This window comes from Lissotriton helveticus, chromosome 9, assembly GCF_964261635.1.
Source record: "Lissotriton helveticus chromosome 9, aLisHel1.1, whole genome shotgun sequence".
NCBI classification, from domain to species: domain Eukaryota; kingdom Metazoa; phylum Chordata; class Amphibia; order Caudata; family Salamandridae; genus Lissotriton; species Lissotriton helveticus.
This window is the reverse complement of record NC_136070.1, coordinates 685,947,398-685,969,550: the sequence shown is the minus strand read 5'-3', so window position 1 is coordinate 685,969,550 and position 22,153 is coordinate 685,947,398. Positions and strand designations below refer to the sequence as shown.

General features: G+C 47.9%; 1 protein-coding gene across 1 annotated transcript in view; it reads right to left on the bottom strand.

The window, feature by feature from the left end:
• LOC144781776 (uncharacterized) overlaps positions 1-22,153 on the bottom strand; it is a 660,484-nt gene that overhangs the window by 81,176 nt on the left and 557,155 nt on the right. The window contains exon 12 of the mRNA XM_078660772.1: positions 11,868-11,942. Coding sequence (XP_078516898.1) covers positions 11,868-11,942 — 75 coding nt within the window. The remainder of the gene's footprint in view (positions 1-11,867; positions 11,943-22,153) is intronic.

Below are 22,153 nucleotides of genomic sequence, written 5' to 3'. Positions count from 1 at the left end.
GGGGTTGAGGGTGAGTGAGGGGTTGAGGGTGAGTGAGGGGTTGAGGGGGAGGGGTTGAGGGGGAGGGGTCGAGGGGGAGGGGTTGAGGGTGAGTGAGGGTGAGTGAGTGAGAGTGAGGGGTTGAGGGTGAGTGAGGGTGAGGGGTTGAGGGTGGGTGAGTGAGGGTGAGGGTTTGAGGGTGAGGGGTTGAGGGTGAGGGAGTGAGGGTGAGGGGTTGAGGGTGAGGGGTTGAGGGTGAGTGAGGTGGAGGGTGGTTGAGTGAGGATGAGTGAGAGTGAGGGTTAGTGAGAGGGTGAGGGATTGAGGGTGAGTGAGTGAGGGTGAGGGGTTGAGGGTGAGTGAGGGTGAGGGAGGGTGAGGGGTTGAGGGTGAGTGAGGGTGAGTGAGGATGAGTGAGGATGAGTGAGGATGAGTGAGAGTGAGGGTGAGTGAGGGGTTGAGGGTGAGGGGTTGAGGGTGAGGGTGAGTGAGGGGTTGAGGGTGAGTGAGGGTGAGGGTGAGGGGTTGAGGGGGAGGGGTCGAGGGGGAGGGGTTGAGGGTGAGTGAGGGTGAGTGAGTGAGGGTGAGGGGTTGAGGGTGAGTGAGTGAGGGTGAGGGGTTGAGGGTGGGTGAGTGAGGGTGAGGGTTTGAGGGTGAGGGGTGTCCCCAAACAGAAAGTTCCAAACTTTGCCATTGGCATATTCTAAACCTCACTCTTAAACATTACATACCAACAGTCACTATGCAATGCTGAACAAACCCGGCAATTGGTGAAAACGGCCAACTTTCAAAATCTAGAAAAGTTAATGCCCTGTAACAATTTTGTAAAACCCCGGTCAAAATCGCCCAGAAAACAACCCTGAATAAAAAATAAAACTGACAACTAAATAGATTCCTACTTGCCTCCCTACTGGGTCCATAGACTGACACCAAAGGACATCATCAGAAATAATAGTGACAGTACATCAACGAGTCACACTTAACCAGCTGCCGAGGGTACTGGCATCTTGGTCCTAAGAATCCTTTCATTTACCAATCTTAAAACGGAGGGAACAGTCCAGTTATCCACTAACAAGCATTTGTCACAAACCTGATCAAACGACCGATCTCCGGCAAATCAGCGCCAACAACTAACACGCCTATATTGAAGTCAAATAAAATCCCATTCTGCTCGAATTCTCAGTAAGTTTGCTGCTAGGAACTCTACTCAAGTGCTCCAACTGTCTAGGTGCGGGAGGGAAGATTACCATTCCTTACTTCACAATGCATAATGAATCTTTTGTCTGGATCCACGGTCTAACAGTTTGGTGTCTGAAGGTTTCATTAAGGCCTCTAGAAAGGGGTGAAAGTAGATGAGCATGCATGCCACGGTCCCGGGCTGGGAGGTCCCCACGCCCATACTGGTCGGTACTCTATCACACTATTTGCGCACATTTAATAGCCACAACCTTAATACCAGGACATGCATTAAATATCTATCCCATGCTGGCAGCACAAATTCCTAATCAAACATCACTTTATCCAATGCTGGGTTTTTGCCAAAGGTACATTCTCTTGCCAACTGAAGGACGTTCATTCTTGTAAATACTTGCCATCACTGCAACAAAACCCCACAAGTAGACGATGGGAGATGAGGTGAGCCGGAGACTAGACAGATGTATTATCTTGGGGAAAATGTTTAACAAATAAGAATATATAGCTATGTGCTGTAGCATATATGAAAATCTAAAAAGATGTGTTCTCACTTGCACAGCCCCTGCAAAAAAGATACGTGACGTGAAGGCAGCCTGGAAGTCACCCTAAGAAAGCCCCATACACTGGCCCTTCCTACCATCCTTACATATGCATCCTGTTAACCCACCTTATCTGCAGCCGTGGGCTTCCAGGCGCCTTCTTAGCCCGAAAGAGTCTCTGTAGCTCCAACCATTGGCTCTGTCATTTCAGGGGAGTATCTTAATAACTATACCTTTTACTTAACTTTCGAAGTCGAGAGGGAAATCCCGTGGGATCTCGCCAAATGTCACAGCACCCTCGAAGGGAACACGAGAGCAAATAAATCCGGATTATACAGAGACAATGGTAAATCATTTCCACCGTACAGGAGCAGAGCACTGCACTGCAGGCAACTCAACCCGAGCATGTCGGGATTTGGGACCCGCTGAGAGGATTCGGGAAGCCAGCACCGGAGCGGAGCACGAGGGCCTGCGTCTGTCAGCAGTGATGGCGGATTAGACACTGATTGCTGCAGGGGGGGGCACTCGCGGGAGGCACGCTATTAAACTGAGTCTTAGACCATATAATTGTTTCTGTGCTGAGCACAGGCGCCGGCATCATCTATGGAGTGAGCGAGGAGAGGGAGAAAGGCGGGAAAAAAGAAGGAAAACCTGTGACGCGAGGCACGGGGTAAGCAAGAAGAGGGAGGAAGCACAGGAGAGATATGGTGGAAGCAAAAGGATAATAGAGAAAAGGAGAAGCCAAGGAGACATGAAGCAGAGGCGAGAGGGGAAGCGCAGGGCAGAGGGGAGGGGGAGGTAAAACAAGGTGAGCTGAAATGAAGCAAAAGAAAGAGGAATTAAATGAGGAGAAGAAGGAACTGAGTAGAGAGAAAGAAAAAGCATTGTCGAGGCTTTCCAGGCCAGATAAGAAGTAGAATAAACGTGAATGGGGGGAGGAGGGAGGAGAAATGCGTCTCGGCCGGAGCAGGGGGCGGAGCAGGGAGAGCGGGCTTTGTAATGTAATTGACACGGCCGGCCGTGAAACTGAAAGCATGGCCGGCCGGCCGTGAAAGCCTTTGATGCGGCAGGGGAAATGCGAGACGGCGGGGAGGGGGCGGAGCGGGTAAACAAAGACGGACGTGCACGCGCTTTTAAGCTCAATGCGCATGCGCATTGAGCTTAAAAGTCACGGGCACTGCAAGGAATCGCCACGATTCCTTGCAGTGTGGATAAAGAGTGGATAAGTCCCAATACTCTCGCTTGCTCGATGCGCATGCGCATCGACAGGCGAGACCTAAAAAGGAATAGTTAAAAAGAATATCACTTCACATTTCATTAAGTTCATTGTTCTTTGTTTTGGGCGTACTCTTTACAAATTTTTTCTGTGCTTAAAAATACATTTCAAGAAATTTACAACATAATAACAAATAGATTCAGACTCTAAAAACTGAAGGCGCAACATGGCAGGACGGCACTGTCTGAAACCCCACGATTTTAACAATGATAGCAGCCAAACTTTGCGATGATCATGATAAAACTTGCAAAACAGTACAGTATGTATGGTGGTCTGCACTGATTTATCGTCACAAGGACAAAGACCTAAAATTGGATCCCAAGTATTCATCATGGGAAAAGCTACTAGCCGGTGGAAAAGGTTTAATCTGAATCTGGTTAGTAGAAGTCGATCGAAAATACCAATTTCAAGCGTAAGATAAGGCTGGATAGTGATGGTAGTCTGAACCATAATTGCGTGGTGGACAGAGGCTTTCCCTATTTCGCTGGCGAGCCTTAGTCCATCTAAATGGCTCAAGGCCATTGCTTTCAGATCTTTCTTAGGTATCTCGCTGATCTTTGCTGGTGTAGTGTAAAATGTCTCTAAGCATAAGTCTGTGAGGAAATTTCTAATATAGACGAGCCATCTTATTTTTGCCGAATGATCTAGTGCCATTGAGTCTGCCACAATCCCTTTGGTTAACGTGTTTTTATCAGAGGTCCAAATACGCCGCCATAATAGCAACGGTTGGATTTTTGCCAGGTCCTCTATATGTGATACGCCTAATTCTATGTGGGATGCGTATGTAGAAGTTCGTCTTGGTGCTGCAAGGAGGAATCTTAGAAATGAGTTTTCTGCAACCTGTAGAGCACTAACATCCACATGCCCCCAGACGCCAGCCCCATACAGTGCTGTTGTCTGGCATTTAGCATTGTAGATTTTCAGTAGTTCCACAGGCGATCGTTTTCCCAATTTTTGTGAAAAGGACATCAGGGCTGCTATTGCTCTCTTAATGTAATGTAATGTAATGTATGTGGTCTTGTAAAGCGCACTGCTGCCCTGAGGCGTCGTGGCGCTGTAGACCGCTGGGGAACCCGTCCTGGCTATCCCTGTGAGATGGTACCTAACCGGGCATCTCCAAGGTGAAATGAGGCATCCCCGGCGAATGTGGGGGGCCGTTGTAGAGATGAGGCAAGCTAATGCCCAGAGTTGCCGAGTGTGATCCCTGGTTAGAGTAGGCACCGAGGCGAGAATGATCAAGTCCGCTGACCCTGGTCCACGACCCTGCCGCGTCGGGAATTAAACCCTGGTCCCGGGCTGTTCTCTGCTTCCGGGTCTGCCGCCTCTAACCGGTGAGCCACACCACTCCACTTAAAACAATGCTTCCTAGCCTCGACTGCCGGATTCCAGGCAGTGATGCCTAAATAGGGATACTGGGCCGTAACTTCAAGTTTTTGATTATTAAGGAGTATGTCCTTGGGCCGTTTTCTCCCTTTGCCTGCCACCATTACAAAGGTCTTCTTAATATTAATATGGAGGTCAAGACTGCCCATGAAATCCGAGTACCTGGAGAGTGCCTTCTGTAATTCGCGCGGGGTACGCGCCAGTACGACGGCGTCGTCTGCATAGAGCAGAGCGGGAATTGGGCGTTGTTTTACTTGTGGGAGGTCCTGGGCCCCCATCAGAAGCTCCACCTCCAAGCTGTTTGTATAGAGGGAGAATAAGAAGGGGGCCAGGACACATCCTTGACTGACTCCACACTCTACTCCAAAAGGTGCCGACAACTTGCCCTTCGTACCGAAGAGGACTCTCGCGGAAGCCTTAGAATATAGTTCCCTCAAAAAGTCTAAAAGTGGGGGGTCCACTCCCATTTGTGACAGTACAGACCAGAGCTTTGTGTGGGACACGCAGTCAAAAGCTCCGGACAAGTCCACATACACCATGTAGAGTTTGTCCTGTTTTGCGTGAATATATTTTCCCAATATCATGGATAGATTTAGGGCCTGTTTTACTGTCCCGAAACCTTCCCGGAAGCCGAATTGTAGATCGGACAGAACACCCCTTTCCTCTGCCCACTGCTGGAGTCGCTCAAGGACAACCCTGCCAGCTACCTTGCCCAACGAGTCCAGCAGTGAAATAGGGCGGTAACAAGTAGGCTCCTGGCGGTCTCCCTTTTTGAAAATTGGGACCATGACGGACTTGGTCCAAGACTCCAAGAGCCCCTTTTTTGCGGCTGCCGTGTATACCCTGGTAAGTATGGGGGCCCAGAGGTCCACATTGTATTTAAAAATGTCCACCGGGACTCCGTCGGGCCCCTGAGTTTTTCAATTTTTACTTAGTTTTAGGGCCAAAAGGACCTCGGAGATGTCAAATTCTATGGAAATGGGGTATACGGCGGCTGAGTAGGTTACATCATCACTTTCTATATGTGTTTTCCTTTTCTGGAAGATTTTCGAAAAATGAGATACCCAAACTCCTTCTTCTATAGCCACTTCGATTTTAGGAATATTATCGTCAGCCAGGAATGGGGACCTTACTACTCTCCAAAAAGCCTTGCTATTTTTATCTAGGGCACTTTTGTGTAATTCGTCCCACAAAGCCTGTTTTAGTTCGGCTTTTCTCTGAGTCGGCGCGAACAGATATTCTTTTCCGAGTGTGGCAATTAGCTGAGGATCTCTAGCATCGTTGTTCAGGGCCACTTTTAACTTACGAGTGTGCCAATGTGCAGCCATGGTCGAACCAACCTTTCTTATTTGATGTTTCTGCTTTTGGCTTTGCTGTAAGAAGGGTCTTAATAGTGGCTAGAATTGTGGAGAAATTACTTAGAACTTCCTCCTGTCACCATTAGATCTAGGCATTTTATGATATGGGGATAGACTGATTTAATCAGCTCTTCAGTAATTTGCCCAGGATTTATCTTCCCCCATTTTAAAGTGTAACCATTTAGCTGACCCATATGTAGTTTATTCTGGCTCAGGGCTCTTGCTATTGTTAAGGTAAGGGATTGTTGATGGATTAGATTCAGTTCTAACCTAAGGGCCGAATTGTCACTTAGTGTATTTTGTAGAACCTCGAAGTGCTTGGCCCTGTTGGACAGTCCATCCGATAGGAGGAAGTAGTCGACTGTTGAATGATAACCCCTCCCCACATATGTTGGCTCTAACTGCTTGGTGTTATGATTCGAGCTATTGACTATTAGGAGATCCAAGTCTGATAATATATCGTTCATACCAGTACCCAGTTTGGTATGACAGAAGTGGGTAAGGGGGTTATCCTGCTCATTCGCCATCCCACCACAATTTTATTTAAATGTGGGCAAGGATGTAGATTAAAATCCCCCCATAGGAAAAAAACAGCACCAGTACCTCCCTTGGCCTGTCTAAAATTAGAGAGTTTCTCATTAAGATTTGATACCACCCTCAGAAATTCTCCTTCCTCCAAGTTGTTGTAGAAATTAATAAGCAGAACTGTCTCATTTTTGGGTAAGGAAAGGGAGAGAAGCTGGAAGTTAACATCTAGTTCAACAGTAGTTATTTTTAATTGCTGGATAGTGTTTGCTATATAAATGTTTAATCCCCCCTTAGGCCTACCCATGCTCCCTATCAGTGCTGGAGAAAAATACGTCCTGAATCCCAAAAGGTGAAGCTCCGTCAATGACCATGTCTCCTGAAGGCAGATAATTTGTTGTCTACCTAGGAAGCTCATGGCACTCCCATCTTCAATCTTGGAGCGAAGACCGGCGATGTTCCAAGAAACAACGCCTAAGGCTTGGGGGTCCTTGTTGGGAACGTCACCTGTGTGTGGTTCAGGGGTAAGCTCCGGCTCCACTAACTTGGGCCTAAGATTGTCTTCTACCAGTGATGGTCAATCGACTGACTCGAGACCACTATATCTATTCATCGTTGGGATTCTATTCCAGCCCTCCCAACACGGTGGCTCTCTCTCTATAGGAGTCCCTCTGATGTTGTCCTCCCCACTCTTCCCTCTCTCTACCCCGATATCGAGGGCCCACTGTGTGCCAGGATCCATCGTAATGGTAACCATTACGGTGTCTCGGGGGGTAAAAGAAGGAAAGGCGCTTTGTTCCTATACCGCCGGTTAAACTCGGGTGTTCCCATGAGCAGATATGGTCAACCAATCTAGGATCTTCAAAGGTAATAAGGATGCAGTCTCCCTGTATTGTTTTCCTGCCATGCCCTACCCAAGGAGCTCTTCTAACCATCAGGATCTTGGTTGAGCAATAGGGCGGAGGTGGCCGGTTCGTACTGAGCCAATGTTGTGCCTTGGACTTTAGTGACCAATTAGGTTCAGAATTTTGATCCGCCAGTTCTGGGACGCCAGTCATTACGACAACGAAGGGACTAGCTTCTGGTGGCAAGTTGAAGGAAAGTGTGGAGTTGAAAATAAAAAATAAAAAAATAAAAACAAGTGTGTTTTGATGACAAATTGAATTACTTACCTTTGTCTAGGAAATGTCCCAGTGTGGTATCTAGGCATACCACACTGAGTGGAAAAAGTAATCCTGAAAGGTAATCAAAAGCAATCCAAAAGTAATTACAACTGTATTTGCACATTTATACAAACTTTTAAGAAAATCCGTTATTCGTCCAGCTTGCTTTTTAACAATCTGTCTTGAAAAGTACAATCATATTTATCTGTACCAAGTCCTGCTTGGTTCTACAAATAAAATACAACAAAGAAATATTTTTGATACAAACAATGGGTCTGAGTTCAGTCTTTGAGTGTGTGATATCCTTTCTTACCTGAGTGTGTACCATAAATGCTTAACACTACCCTCTGATAAAGCCTTACTGCTCTCCCACACTGCCACAAATAGAGAGTAAGGTATTATCTACTTTTACCTCTGTAAGCCTGTGGGGATCCACTGGACTCTGTGCACACTATACCTTACTTTGGTATAGTATATACAGAGCCAGCTTCCTACACACAGCCAGAGAAAGGATGGGACATCAGAGGCAAACAACCCCATCCCCTTAGGTTAAGGTCCAGTAGTCCCTGCTTGCTGCCAGTTCCCCCCTGAATAGTGTGACAACTGGCATCAAGCAATGCGAGATCCTGCAAAAACCAATTCCTACTTTCAACAAAAGCAACACGTTCACCATGTACATATTAAGACCTGCACATTAATATGGAAAATACAAGATTAGAGGGGCAGACCTTGACAACCTGTACTTGAATCAGTAAAGAGATCTTTGTTTGCATGGGGTATGAAGGGCTCTAAAGAACAAGGTCAGGGAGGTCCTTCTGAATTATATGCAAGACCAGTTACAGAAACTGAAATGGAGGGAAGGAACTGTCTGAACTATGAAGAGTACCATGATAAGAACCAAGGGAGGGATTGCTGTAGTGTCAGGCTCCCTTAGCCCTTTATCACAGTTTCCCCAGGCACAGTCGCGTGTATACTCAGAATTGCTTTTCAGTTTTTCCCCCAAGACAATCACCGCCACCACTGTCGTCTTCCATTGTATTGTTAAGTATAGCTGAGACACTGAACGTGGAGTTGGCTTTTGAGTAAGTTGCAGCTGAGGAAGAAAAGTAAGAAGGTTGAGAGGAACAAACTGAGAATAAGTAGTCAGAAGAAAGTAGGAAGGAGAGAAGGAGAACTGGTCCATGAAGAAAGAAAAAGGAAGCACGATGAGCAGGAAATAAAGGAAATGTCAGAAAAGGGAAAGAGGAGTGGAGCCAGAGAGGATAGCTTTAGAATAAGAGAAGCTCAGAATAGTAGCTAAAGCACCTAAATCTGGGGAAAACAATTTCACTTACAGCTCTACCAGAATACCTGCTAAGGTTCCAAAGGAGCGTGGGCATATGTATGTGGAGGGGCAAGATCGAGTGATGTGCTTAAGGTTGCCACATTAATGATCTGCTTGGCCATTAAAGGTATGGCATTCATTGGAAGGATGGCTGTGGCTAAAGCAAATGAAGGAAACCCTGATCAGATGATTTAGGCTCAAGCCAGCTACATGCCTTCAGAGGTTTAAAGACATTAAGAGAGCACATGTTGTTCCATCTGAAACCTGTATCCATGATGTGCTGCATGATTGGAAGGATTGGATGTGAAATATAGTGGCCAATGATTGTCATGCCCTCAACCAATTGATGGTGACAGAGAAACTCAGGGAGGAATAGTCTACCACTTTTAGACAACACCTGTCAGATCTGACAGAGAGAGATCCAGCAAAGCTTGCAGTGCTGGCTAACAAGTAGTTAGCTAAATGAGTTTAAAAAGGGCTTAAGCAGCATGACTCTAGGCTACAAGGAGAGAATGACTCTCAAAAGATTAGTTCCAAGATGGGAGGTAAGGGCTACAGCAAATTCCTACGGTTCAAAGGGACGACACAAACAAAAAGTGAACTACTTTCAATTCATGAAAAACACAACAAGGGAGGATAGGAAGGTTCTTCCAAGCCCAAAGTGATAACCTGTTTTACGTGTCACAAGGAGGAGCATTATAATAGAGCCTGCTGGGGGGGGGGGGGGGGAAGACCCTATATCAGGTGCACCCATTAGCAAGTTTATCGAGTGTGGGCAAAGACCCCTGAAGGAGCCCTATTGCACTTGAACTAGTAGCCAGGGACATTTGCGAAAAGAACTCAGATGTCTAGAAGCACATTCACCCAAACCCGATGGGGTGTTTGTTAGATAGAATCTATGGGAGGAAGGTTCCATCCCTAGGAGATACAGGAGCTTCAACTACTATGGTTGAGAGGACCTATCTCAAACCTGATAAGCTTCTCCCTGGTGACAATGGCATAAGTTTGGTAGCCAGTGGAGATGACATGGTAGTCCTAGATTGCCTGTGTCGAAGAAGAAATCAGTACCAATTCAATCACGATTGATGTACGAGTGTGGAAGAAGCAAGGCGCTGGATGTTTTTTAAGCAATGCTTTAATTGCCTCTGGTTTAGTATCAGAACCCAACACGGCTTGGACCATGTCAGCTGTGTTGGCCAGAGCATAGGCTATACATAAGTCTCAGAAAGCGACAGGGAGCATTACAGATTTGTCTAGACAAGAACAGGGTGGTAAGTGGGTCAGAGCAGACTCTGAGAAGGCACCAGCTGTGGCATCCCTGGCCACAATTGGATGCTGAACGCAGATGTGTTCAGAATCCAATTTTGGTGGTTGGTTTGTCCAGTACAGGGGTATGGGAGATATTTACTGGATGGCTGGTGATACTGTGAAGATGTGGTTGAGGAAGTCACCATTGGAGTTTGTTGGTTGGGAGAAATACTGCACCACTTTGAGTATGTTGAGGCAATTGAGATGGATATCTTGTTTGCAACCTCCTAGACAACACAAGCATGAGAAAGACACCCAAGAGTAATGTAAGCGAGTCTCTGATAGACTAACTGATGAACTGCTCTGAGATTTCATTAAATTGTTGCTTTACCTGGAAGGCATGTAGATGAGGTGGAAAGTGAGGAGCAGCTCCATGCCCCACAGTTTTGCTTGCCTAAGATTGAGGACTTATGGATGATCGTGGGTCCTCCTCTGCTTTTGGACCATGAGCGTATAATCCGGGGAAATCTGAAGGCAGGCAAATTTAAATCAGATTTGAGGATCACATTTCTATAGTTTAGCACCCTAGCAATAAGAGAATAAGGAAGGGCTCCCACCTGTGGTTGCTGTGCCAGTGTTTGGTGTGCTCTCTCTAGGATAAAGCAGGACGGGAGCTTATACGTCGGTAGCCAAGAGGCGATTCAGTTTTTCAGAACTTTTTCAGGGTGGACATCCTTAAGGAACCCAACAAACCAGAGGTTATTTCTTCGTTGCCTGCCTTCTGCATCCTTCATCCTTTCTCCCACGGTTTTGGACACTAGCAACAGGTAGGAAACAGAGGATTTGAGACCTTAAATTGGGTCCTCTAGCATGGAGATATGGTTTTCAACCTCAGTCACCCTGACCACCACACTATGCACATCTTGCTTGCGCAGCATGAGGTCTCTTTTCCAACCTCTCTAACAGCTTCAAGGACTGCACATGATACCTAGTTTGCTTTACGAATACACTGGTAGATGATTCTCCCAGCAGCTGCTGTGTTGTCACACCAGGAGAGGGGTTTGAAGGTGGTCGAGCAAACATGTGCAGCTTGGTTTTCACTCCAGCTCCTGTGGCCCACACTCTCACCATGTTGTGGATTATTTTAAAGGTCAAAGTAGAAGCATCTCCCACCTCGAGCCTTGGTGGATATGTACACAACACTAGGGTCAGTCAGCATGGATTGGATCCTTTGATGTATAGTCTTTTGGATTGATTAGAGCAGGTCTGATGTCAGGCATGCCACTGTCCTCACCACAAGCAAGTTCTGTAAGGCTAATCAATAATGAGTATCAGATGGGCAGAGTCTCACCACAGCAAGTCCTGTGGATGGCTGTCTTGCCTCCCAAAAATGCTTCGGTCACTGCACCTCCCACCACCATTCACAGGGAGGAGGAGCCTGGGTCCATGGGGCATCCAAACGTGGACTCTCTTCCTTAGTACTGCATTACATTGGAACAGTTTTTTTTCAAAAGTCCATGGCCCTTTTCCTCAAGCCACCTGCCATACTTCAGCATGTATCCTACTCTCTTGCACTGTAGCATCACCTCACAAGCAGTACAATTATCCGGGTAAACAACAAAGTTCTCCTGGCAGGTTTGTCTTGGCCCTCAATGCACTCCATATGCATCTCTACGGGAGGTGGGGCACTGGGGGACCCTCCTCCACAAGTCATGCAGGCCTCTGGTGCAAGATCAGTCAACCAGAACAGAACGGCAATTGGGGGTTAAAGAGGAATTCTGCCCAGTCAACTGCTTACCGCGACCTCATGTCTCATCTGTGGCAAACGCACCAATCAAGTAGACTAAAAAAAAAATATTTGCCAAAATATCCACTTACCCATTCTCAGTTAATTTACGCTTTGAGGCCTGCAGTTTTAAGAGCTTCTGGTGCTCATCATAGGCAGTCAATAAGCTGTAAGGAGACAGAAATGAGGTTGGTAAACCACAACAATCTAACTAAACATGCATGCTCCACTCACATACACCTTACCAAACAACAAATGCCTTTTTGTGTGAAAAAACAAGTTAAATATAGCCTCTGGATGAAAGACCCAAACATATATACACAGTGGTGCTGGAAACCTGAGAGTGCTATAATAGAAACTTACCCACAATGTTATATCTTTGAATTCTGGTGCTTGAAGGTAACCCCCAAGAGAGTAATGTTTGGAGTCAGGAGGGATTTTAGGTCAAATAAACCCTATATGTATAAATGTCAATTTATTCTAACCTTTACCTTTGCACTCCTCTCAGCAACATTCTAAATGGCAACGGGACATCTTTCCGTCTTACAAAAGGTAGACACACTAAAAAGGATTGTGAATTGGACCAGGAAATCATTTGGCAGATGATGCAAACATACCTTTGCAACAAGGCTATCAGAATTAAGCAAGTTGCACAAGTTACTTACCTTCAGTAACAATATATCTGTAAGAAACAGTAGTTAGTATTAGATTCCTTACCTTAGAATATCCCCAGGCGTCAGACTGGATCCGGAAACTTTTGCGTAGCAGAACCCTTGCACGTCGGTAGGCGTCGTCTGCGGCTCCGCGTCCGTCGTCGGCGTCAATATGACATCGCCGGAGTACTTAGACGCCACCCTCGCGCGCGGACGTCAGTTCTTATACACAGCTTTTCTAGAAACGCAGAGCTATGATAAAAACCAACACTGGTGCCATGAAACTAGGGCCCTGAAAGGGGATGACCTTAACCCTAGATATCGGTTCGCAGAGCGGGGAGGATGGGTGGGGTGATAAGGAATCTAATACTAACTACTTTTTCTTACAGATATATCGTTACCGAAGGTAAGTAACTTGTGCATCTGAAAGAAACAGGTTAGTATTAGATTCCTTACCTTAGAATAGATACCCCAGCAATACCAACCCTGGTGGTGGGTCTGCGAACCAATGATCACACCAGAAAGTCCTGGAGAACGGAACAGCCGAAACAGCCATCTCTCTGGACTTGGCTGTCCAGGTAGTAGTGTCTTGCTAACGTGTGCAGGCTCACGTAGCTGCCTGACAGATGTCCTGCAAGGGGACTCCCCGGCCCAGGGTAGTAGTGGCCGCCGTGGCCCGTGTGGAATGGGCACGAAGCCCCACAGGAGGCTCCTTTTGAGCCTAAGAGTAACAAGCCTTGATGCACAAGATGACCCATCGAGAAATGGTTTCTTTGTGCACCGCCCGTCCCTTCTTAGCGCCCACGTGACCAACAAAGAGTTGGTCATCCACCCGGAACTACGTGTGCGATCCAGATAGAATGAGAGCACACGTTTTGGGTCCAGACGTTGGAGCCTCCCTTCCTCTTTCGAGGGATGCGGAGGCGGAAAGAAGGTGGGCAAAGTGATGGACTGCCCGATGTGGAAGGCTGTGACTACCTTGGGCAGGAAAGAGGGTTGCGTCCGCAACACAACTTTGTCCGGATGGACTGAAAGGAAAGGAGGCTTAGAAGAAAGAGCCTGGAGCTCACTCACTCTCCTGGCAGAGGTGATGGCAACCAGGAAAGCGGTCTTCAGAGTAAGGAGGCGAAGAGGACAGTTATGAAGTGGCTGAAAGGGAGCGCACGTCAGAAAAGTTATAACAAGGTTCAAGTCCCACTGAGGCATCACAAAAGGAATTAGAGGAAACATATGAGTGATGCCCTTCAAAAACCTATTTACAATCGGGGACTTGAAGAAAGAGGTAGCCTTAAGAAGGCGGAAATGGCCAAGAGGTAGCCCTTCAGAGTGCCCAGAGCAGAGCCCTGCTGGGCAAGAGAAAGAAGAAAGAGGAGAACCTCTGAAAGAGGGGCAGAAAAGGGATCCACAGCCTTTGCTGTGCACCATGCCACAAATTTGTTCCACCTGCAGGCGTATACCGATTTTGTGGAGGGACGCCTGGCTGCCAGAATTACATTACAGACTTCAGAAGGCAAGTCAAATGGCCTCAACTGCCGCCGCTCAATCTCCACGCATGTAAGTGGAGACTGGATAGGTTCGGGTGGAGAACCGCCCCCTGCTGCTGCGAAAGAAGGTCCTCCTGAAGGGGCAGACGAATCGGGGGATCGACAGACATGCTGAGTAGCTCGGGATACCAGAACCTCCGTGCCCAGTCTGGAGCCACAAGGATGACTTGGGCCCGGTTGCGTCTGATCTTCTTCAGCACTCTGGGCAGAAGTGGTATAGGCATAAAGGCGTACAACAGACCGCAACTCCACTCGCGACGAAAAGCATCTCCGAGCGAGTGCCGCCTTGGAAATTCCAACGTGCCAAACTGATGGCGTTGCGCGTTCTCTTCTGTGGCAAATAGATCTAACCAAGGCTCCCCCCACTGCTGAAAGAGGCCTTGGGCCACGTCCGAGTTCAGACGCCATTCGTGATCCATCATGCACCGACAGGTGAGTTCGTCCGCCCTGGCGTTCAGGGAACCTGCCAGGTGTTGAACCACCAGGGTCACGCCCTGATGTTCCAGCCACTACCAGAGGCGCAGAGCCTCCTGGCATAGGGTCCACGACCCCACCCCGCCCTGTTTGTTGCAGTACCACATGGCGGTGGTGTTGTCCGTGAACACCTGCACTACATTCACCTGGACAGAGGGGAGTAATGCCTTCAGTGCAAGCCGGATCGCCCGCAGCTCCAGAAGCTTGATATGGAGCTGGGACTCCGCCGGAGACCAGAAGCCTCTGATCTCCGCCTCTCCCATGTGGCCTCCCCAGCCCTGGAGGGACGCGTCCGTCACAACTACGTACTCCGGTTGGGGGTAGGGCGAGGGATCTGCTGCTGACCCAATCGCGGTCCGTGAGCCACCACTGCAACTGTCTTACAGTGCCCTCCGAGATCAAGACATGGTCGGACAAGTTGCCCTGATGCTGGGCCCACTGAAACTTCAGGTCCGACTGCAGAGCCCGCATCCGCCACCTGGCGTGATGCACCAGAAGGATGCAGGAGACCATCAGCCCCAGGAGCCGCAGCGTCAACCTGACCGAGACTCGGGATAACGGCTGAAAGATCGGAATCAGAGCGTGAATATCCCGAACCCGCTGTTCGGGAGGATAAACTCGAATCTGCGCCGAATCTAGAACCGCTCCGATGAAGAGGAGCTTCTGAGAGGGACACAGGTGTGACTTCGGCACATTGATGGAGAACCCCAGCAGGTGCAGGAGGTCGGCCGTAGTCTGGAGGTGGCTGACGACTGTCTGGGGCGAGCCTGCCTTCAACAATATGTCGTCGAGGTAGGGGAAGACTGAAACCCCTAACCTGCGCAGATGAGCTGCGACCACCGCCATCACTTTTGTGAACACCCGTGGGGCGCTGGTAAGGCCGAAGAGGAGCACGGTAAACTGAAAGTGCTCGTGGCCTACCGTGAACCGCAGGTAGCGCCGGTGGGCCGGCAGAACTGGGATGTGGAAATAAGCGTCCTGCAAGTCCAACGCTAACATCCAGTCTCCCGGGTCCAGGGCAGCTAAGACCTGAGACAGTATCAGCATCTTGAACCTCTCCTTCCTGAGGAAGCCGTTGACGTTCCGCAGGTCCAAGATAGGGCGTAGGCTCACTTTGCCCTTCTTGGGAACCAGAAAGTAGTGAGAGTAACAACCACACCCTACTCTGGCCGAGGAACGCGCTCGATGGCCCCCTTGGCCAAGAGCGCCGTAACTTCCTCTCGCAGAAGATTCAAGTGACCCCCCCGCAACGCGGTGGTACTGCGGTGGCATGGCTGGAAGGGTCGGCTTGAAGGGGAGGTAGTAGCCCCTTTGGATGATTTGCAGCACCCACCTGTCCGATGTGATGCTGCGTCAGTGTAGGAGGTGATGGCGAACCCTGCCCCCCACTGGCGGACTAGGAGGGTTTTGAGGCGGATGCTGCGGGGGTGGATGTGGACTGGCCTCGCCGTTGTTCCTGGGTACCGCCACGGCGGTTACCACGTTCGCCACCGCGCTGGATGTTAGTCTGCGGCCCGTGGCTGGCAGGACGTGTGGGGGCGCCCCTTCCTTGGCCACGAAAGGGGCGAAAGGCAGCAGATTGCTGGCGCGGGGGCGACAGGCCCAAGGACTTAAGTCCTTAAAGCGCTCAAGCGCACTGTCTGCCTTGTCGCCAAAGAGGCGACGGCCGTCAAACGGCATGTCCATAAGGGTGTTTTGGACATCAGCTGAAAAGTTGGCGGACCTCAGCCAGGCATGGTGACGAATCGCCACCGTCGTTGCCATCGCTCTACCCAGCAAGTCCATTGTATCCAGCCCACATCGGATGGAGTACCGTGGCGCATCTCGACCCTCCGCAAGGGCTTGGGAGAGTTTAGTCCGGGCCTCCTCCGGAAATTGTGGCAGCACGTCCGCGACCGTGTCCCACAGAGAGTGGGTATAACAGCCCAAGAGGCACGCGGTGTTAACGGACCGCAACCCCAAACTCAGTGAGGAGAACATCTTTTTGCCATACTGTTCGTACCTCTTGGATTCGGAGCCGGGAGGTGGCGTCTGGCCACGTTCCTATCTACAGGGGACCTGTAGCGGGCCTGGACCAGGTGCCCAGAAGAACGTCAGACAAGGCCTCATTAAACGGCAACAGAGGCTCCGAAGAGCTTGCTTGCAGTTTAAGGTCCTCAGTGAGGAGGTTAGTCCTCACGGCCGCGACGGGGAGTTCAAGGGATAAGGCCTTGGCCGCCCGCGTCAACACCACACTATAGGCAGCCCCCTCCTCCGAAGCCACAGTAGGAGGGGAGACAAAACCAGTGTCTGGCGAAGTGTCCAGACCACTGGCATCCCCTAGCTCACCTGCCCAGTCCTGATAAAGACTGGCACTCACGTGCCAGAGGGTCCTCAGACCCCTCCCAATCCGCCTCGCCACCCATCTCCTGGTAGTCAGGGTAAAATGATGGGGCCGGATCATAGAAGAAAAAATCTTCTCTCGGTGTCGAATGCGGCGTCGAGTGACGCCGCTCCGGCATCGGAACCAGACCGAGGGGGGGGACTGGGGACGACGTCGTCCGTGGACGGCGCAGGGGGCGACACCCTAGGGGCCGGCGCCGGCGAGGTCGTAAGGTCAACCGACGATGACCCGGATCCGGATCCGGATCCAGCGGGGCCCTGCGGCGCCGGGACCGAAGTCGCCGGGGCCGTAGCACCCGGCCCGCTTGGGCTCCCAGTCGGGGCCGCTTGGCCCGAAGGCGCCGCGGAACCCGACGGAGGAGTGAGCGACCTTATGGCCATGAGGAAGGCGTCAATCTCCTCTGGTGTCGCGTTCTGCTCAGGGACCGGCGGGTATGGAGCAGGCCGCGACGCCCACTCAGCCGCGTGGGTGGTGTCGCCCGAACCCCCGGCCGTGTCGCGCGAGCATCGGGGGGAGTCGGAAGAGCGATGTCGCTTCTTTGACTTCTTGTGCCTCTTACCTGAGGACTTGGAGCTCGAGGAGTGGTGTCGATCCTCCGAGCAGTGATGCTCCGGCCCCGCGACCGGTCCCTCGACCTCCTTCGGGACCGGGACCTCGAGCGGCACGGGCCGACTGCCGGAGCTCGAGGCGCTTGCGGGACCGCTCCCGCCTACCCTTCGACGTCAAGGCCCGGCAGTCGGGGCACGACTTGTCATCGTGGTCGGGCCCCAGGCAATAAAGACACCGGCGATGGGGGCCGGTAACCGATATCAGTCGGTTGCAGTCGACGCAGGGCTTAAACAAGGGCATCCCTACCGGCACCGTCGGAGTCGTTCGACTTCTAAAAATGATCAAAAAGTTTAGTAAAAAATTGACTAAGGGTACCACAGTTCCCGTATCGCGCTTGCTGGCGCGGAAAAAATAGGAACTGACGTCAGCGCGCGAGGGCGGCGTCTAAGTACTCTGGTGACGTCATCCAGGCGCCAACGACGCCGAACACGGAGCCGCAGACGACGCTTACTGACGGGCAAGAGTACTGCTACGCAAAAGTTTCCGGATCCAGTCTGACGCCTGGGGATATTCTAAGGTAAGGAATCTAATACTAACCTGTTTCTTTCAGATTGTTCAGTTACCTTTTCCACTGGAGTTTAATGCATCTGTGGCTGGGAGAGTTGTAGATTGATGAGCCTCTAGGCTCATTTCTCAACAGACTTAAACTGAAGACCTCAGTATTTAAAAGTATGCTATCCTTCAGAATTGGAAGAAATGGAAACATGGCTGCTCGTTTCTGCTCTTTCTATTATTCTTAAAATTTAAGTAAGGCATTTTAGCTACACCACATTGCTTTTCCTTCTGTACAGAATGAAAAGGCATGCCTGTTCACATAATACCATTCCAAAGCTTCAGTTTTCTCAGCAGGCATGGTGGTATTCGAACACTGATGCCCTAAATGCATAAGGACTTCAATATGGCACAATAAGTAAATGTTTCAATAGGCCACCAGATTATAAAGCTAATGCACCAAGGCCAGAGGAGGTAAACCGAACACCTAGACAGCATCTAAAATTGGTGATTATGAAAACTGTACCAGGAGGGTGAATGGTGTGCTCAACAGACAGTGAGAAAATACAATAGCAAGAGTTTCATGGATTGTAAATCCGGACCCTATTAGGTATTTTGAAACACGACTACGTAGTGCTTAGGCTTAATAAAAAGGATACTTGACAAGGTAAGAACTGTCAAATAACAAGATACCTGTGAAGGAAGAAGAGACTGCTTTCAATTCTAGGTCTCCATTATGGCTGTGTACATTTTAGGCACACCCACTAACATCCCCACCATAGGTGAAATCTTAGAAACCGGTATATTAAAGGGTACCCTTTTTGTCAAACATTTTAAGTATTTTAGCACTGTCTATCGAAATCCAGAATTTGAGGTCATACTAAAGACAATGAAAAATAAAATGAAATCAACAGGGTGTAAGTAACGCTTTCTAATTTACACTTAACAAAAAGGTAGAATACATGGCTAGCTGTGAAGCAGCCTAATCGGGTGAACATTTGCCACTGTGGCTCAAAGGCAGTGGAGTGCTCCAGAATAACAGAATGTAAGGCAGTGACAATTGGTACAAGTTGATTGTGGTAGGCAAGTAGGTAGAAAGATCTTGATCAGTATTTCATCATGAACCTTCCTAGCCCTACACTGGTGGAGGGAGAGTAGTTTATTATATGAAAATACTCCTGTTGGAAAATTAGGATTCCAAGCAACCTTCGCATCGTCGTGGGAAATTAATTTATATTACAATATACTAACCTCATCGATTGTTTGAGGCAGTGTTGAAGTCTGTATAATATACATTATAATACAATTGGGAAAAAGCTACTAAAAAGTCAATTCATAGGGTTCACCAAACAAAGACAACTATTTAAGAGTGAGTTTTATAAGAAATTTAACAAGTACACCCTAGCAAGAACTAGCCTTCACGCTGATACTTTCACAGAAATAAAATCGCTAGATGTTAAATCTCCTTTTAAGAAGGTTTTGTTCTCAATTTAAACATGCTGATTGTTTTGATAGGAGTTCATCAAGTAAAAGCTTACCACTCAAGCTATGGATGACTTCAGTGTTCGTAAGCCTGCACAGACAAATAGAAAACAATGCATGGATTTGACGCCATATTTGCCCGTACAAGGAACATCACAGAGTTGCTTTGATCTCTAGACTTTGTAGAGGTCCTCCCGCAGAAAAGATGTCTTACTTGAAGCTAGGGTAAGATTGAGTCAAAAAACCTGATACAAGTTGCAGGAAAAAGCTAATAATAATACACTTAATAGGAATACTTGCAGCTTTGAAAAAAAGGTGTTCAATTTCCATGGATAAGTGGTTCCCCTAACTGGAGTAAATACTTTCACAAGGACCTCAACAAATGTAACATTGGAATTGTGAATACAGGTCAACTGAAAATGACAGTTATGCAGTAACAGGCATAAAATGTATGTTAATCGATGAAAACTGGGGGCAAGATTTAGCGAGGTAAAGAAGATGAAGTAGAGCATTTTCTTTCTGGAAGTTATCAGGCCTGCCTATCCTTTTCAAAGACATATGAAGACCTTGTGGCAGGACATTTAGCTTCCTTCGGTATGACCATGCAGTCATCCAAAAGAAATGACACCATGGAAGGCTGGTGTTTAACCCTTTAATAAGGGGAACATGACATACCTCTGTAGTGTGGAGAACGTTCTCCGCATTACCGAGATCAGCAAGGGGCATGCTGAAGTCATCATCTGAGAAAAAACAGCCAATGGGAAACAGGCACGTTTTAAGGCCCGTATGACTGGGAATTCATCACCCCACTCCTCCCTGACATGGCACCTACTAGAATGGAAGGAAGGTAAAGGGCTTACAAGGGAAATGTTTTTAAAACACTTATTGAAAAATAATTCTTTACAACTTAATTACAGCAACACAATGATAAAGTACAACATCTTATTGTTCAAATGATTGTCCAAGAGGAGACCATACGAAGCAATATTTATATATAACAATGTGAAAAGAGAAAAGGAAAGAGAATGTGTACATAAGGATATGGTTGAAAAACCAATGTATTTAAAAATGCCTAGGAAATTATGAGGTACACAACAAATAATTTCCATAAATACATCAGCACTGTATCATCACAGTCTAACAAAGCTGAGAATAACAAATGTCGATGCATGAAATGTCCACTCTCATAAACATATTATTGGTCTTCACTGAAGCATAAATAGTCCATAAGTGAAGAAGAGCAATTTGTAAGGAAGAAGAGGTGGACGTATGGTCGACATTTCAGTCTCAAATTAAATCAATCCACAAGACCATCCCAGGACTGAAACGTCGATGATACATCCATCTCTCCTTCCTTGCAAATTGCTCTTCTTCACTTTTGGACAATTTCTTTTTTTGATAAACAAATTTATTCATTTTACAAAAGGAAAGCACCAGCCAAATCACACCATATTTCAATAGTCAAGAAAGAACTAGTTACTTACCTGTACACTATGGTTCTCCAGTATTATCTTTAATAGTTTCACATGCTCGTATCTTCCCCGTCGTCATGGTGGGAGTCTCCCGGTAAATGATAACCATAGCAGTAGAAGAAAAAAACTGCCTGGAACCATAGAGTAGTGAAACCACTAGGCAACCTCTCCTCCTCATTATGTGGCCCAAACTACAGCCAATCAGCAGCCAGCACCAGCCTACACCATTCCCAGCAGAGCCACCATACCTCAGATTTCCTACCGCCCAAGAGTGAGCTATGCAGGAAACCAGAGATAAAAAGGTGGTCTACCTAATGGAAACGGGGAGGCGGGCGGGCGCATGTGAATCTATGAAAGATAATACTGGGAACCATAGTGTACAGGTAAGTAACTAGTTCTTTCTCCAGTATTCAATCTTTCATAGATTCACATGCTTGTATCAGAGTAGATAGCAGTCCTTGTAATTAGAGCGTTTCTAGGCTAGACCCCTTTCTTTTCTCTGGCTGTGTGCCATAAATTCCTTTCGGAAAAAAAAACTCATTACGAATTAAAAGGTATTAACAATCAAACTTTGCTATTCCAGATATTACCATAAAGGGAAAAAAACACATTATATAGAAAAAACAGCAGAATAAAATTCATAAACATGTACCTTATTTAAAGAGATGTCGCAGAACTGCCTGTCCCACTGCCGCATCTGCTTTCCATTCCGTGTCCAGACAGTAATGTTTGGTGAATGTATGAACATTCGACCAAGTCGCAGCTCTGCATATGTCTGGAAGGGGTACTCCTGCTAGCAATGCAGAACACGTCGCCATCTTCCGTGTATCATGGGCACGGACTTTCATGTCGAGAGGCCTTCCTGCTTTCTCTTGACAAAAAACAATGGCGGATGCAATGCATCTGGAGATGGAGGAACGTGAAAGGGCCAGACCTTTTCTGAGCCCCGAGTAGGAGACAAACAGTTGGTTTGATTTGCGAAAGCTTTTAGTCTTTTCAATGTAGAACTTTAGGCATCTGCCAATGTCTAAAGTATGTAGAGCTTTTTCAGCCGCTGTAGAAGGATTTTTAAAATATGTAGGCAGGATCACCGGTTCATTTAGATGAAAAGACGAAGGTATTTTAGGCACAAATTTCGGATTAGTCCTTAGCATCACCTTATCTGGCCTGAATTGTATGAAGGGATCCTGTTCAGAAAAAGCTTGGATCTCGCTGACCCTCCTGGCTGATGTGAGTGCCAGCAGTAATGCTACTTTCCACAACAGGAAT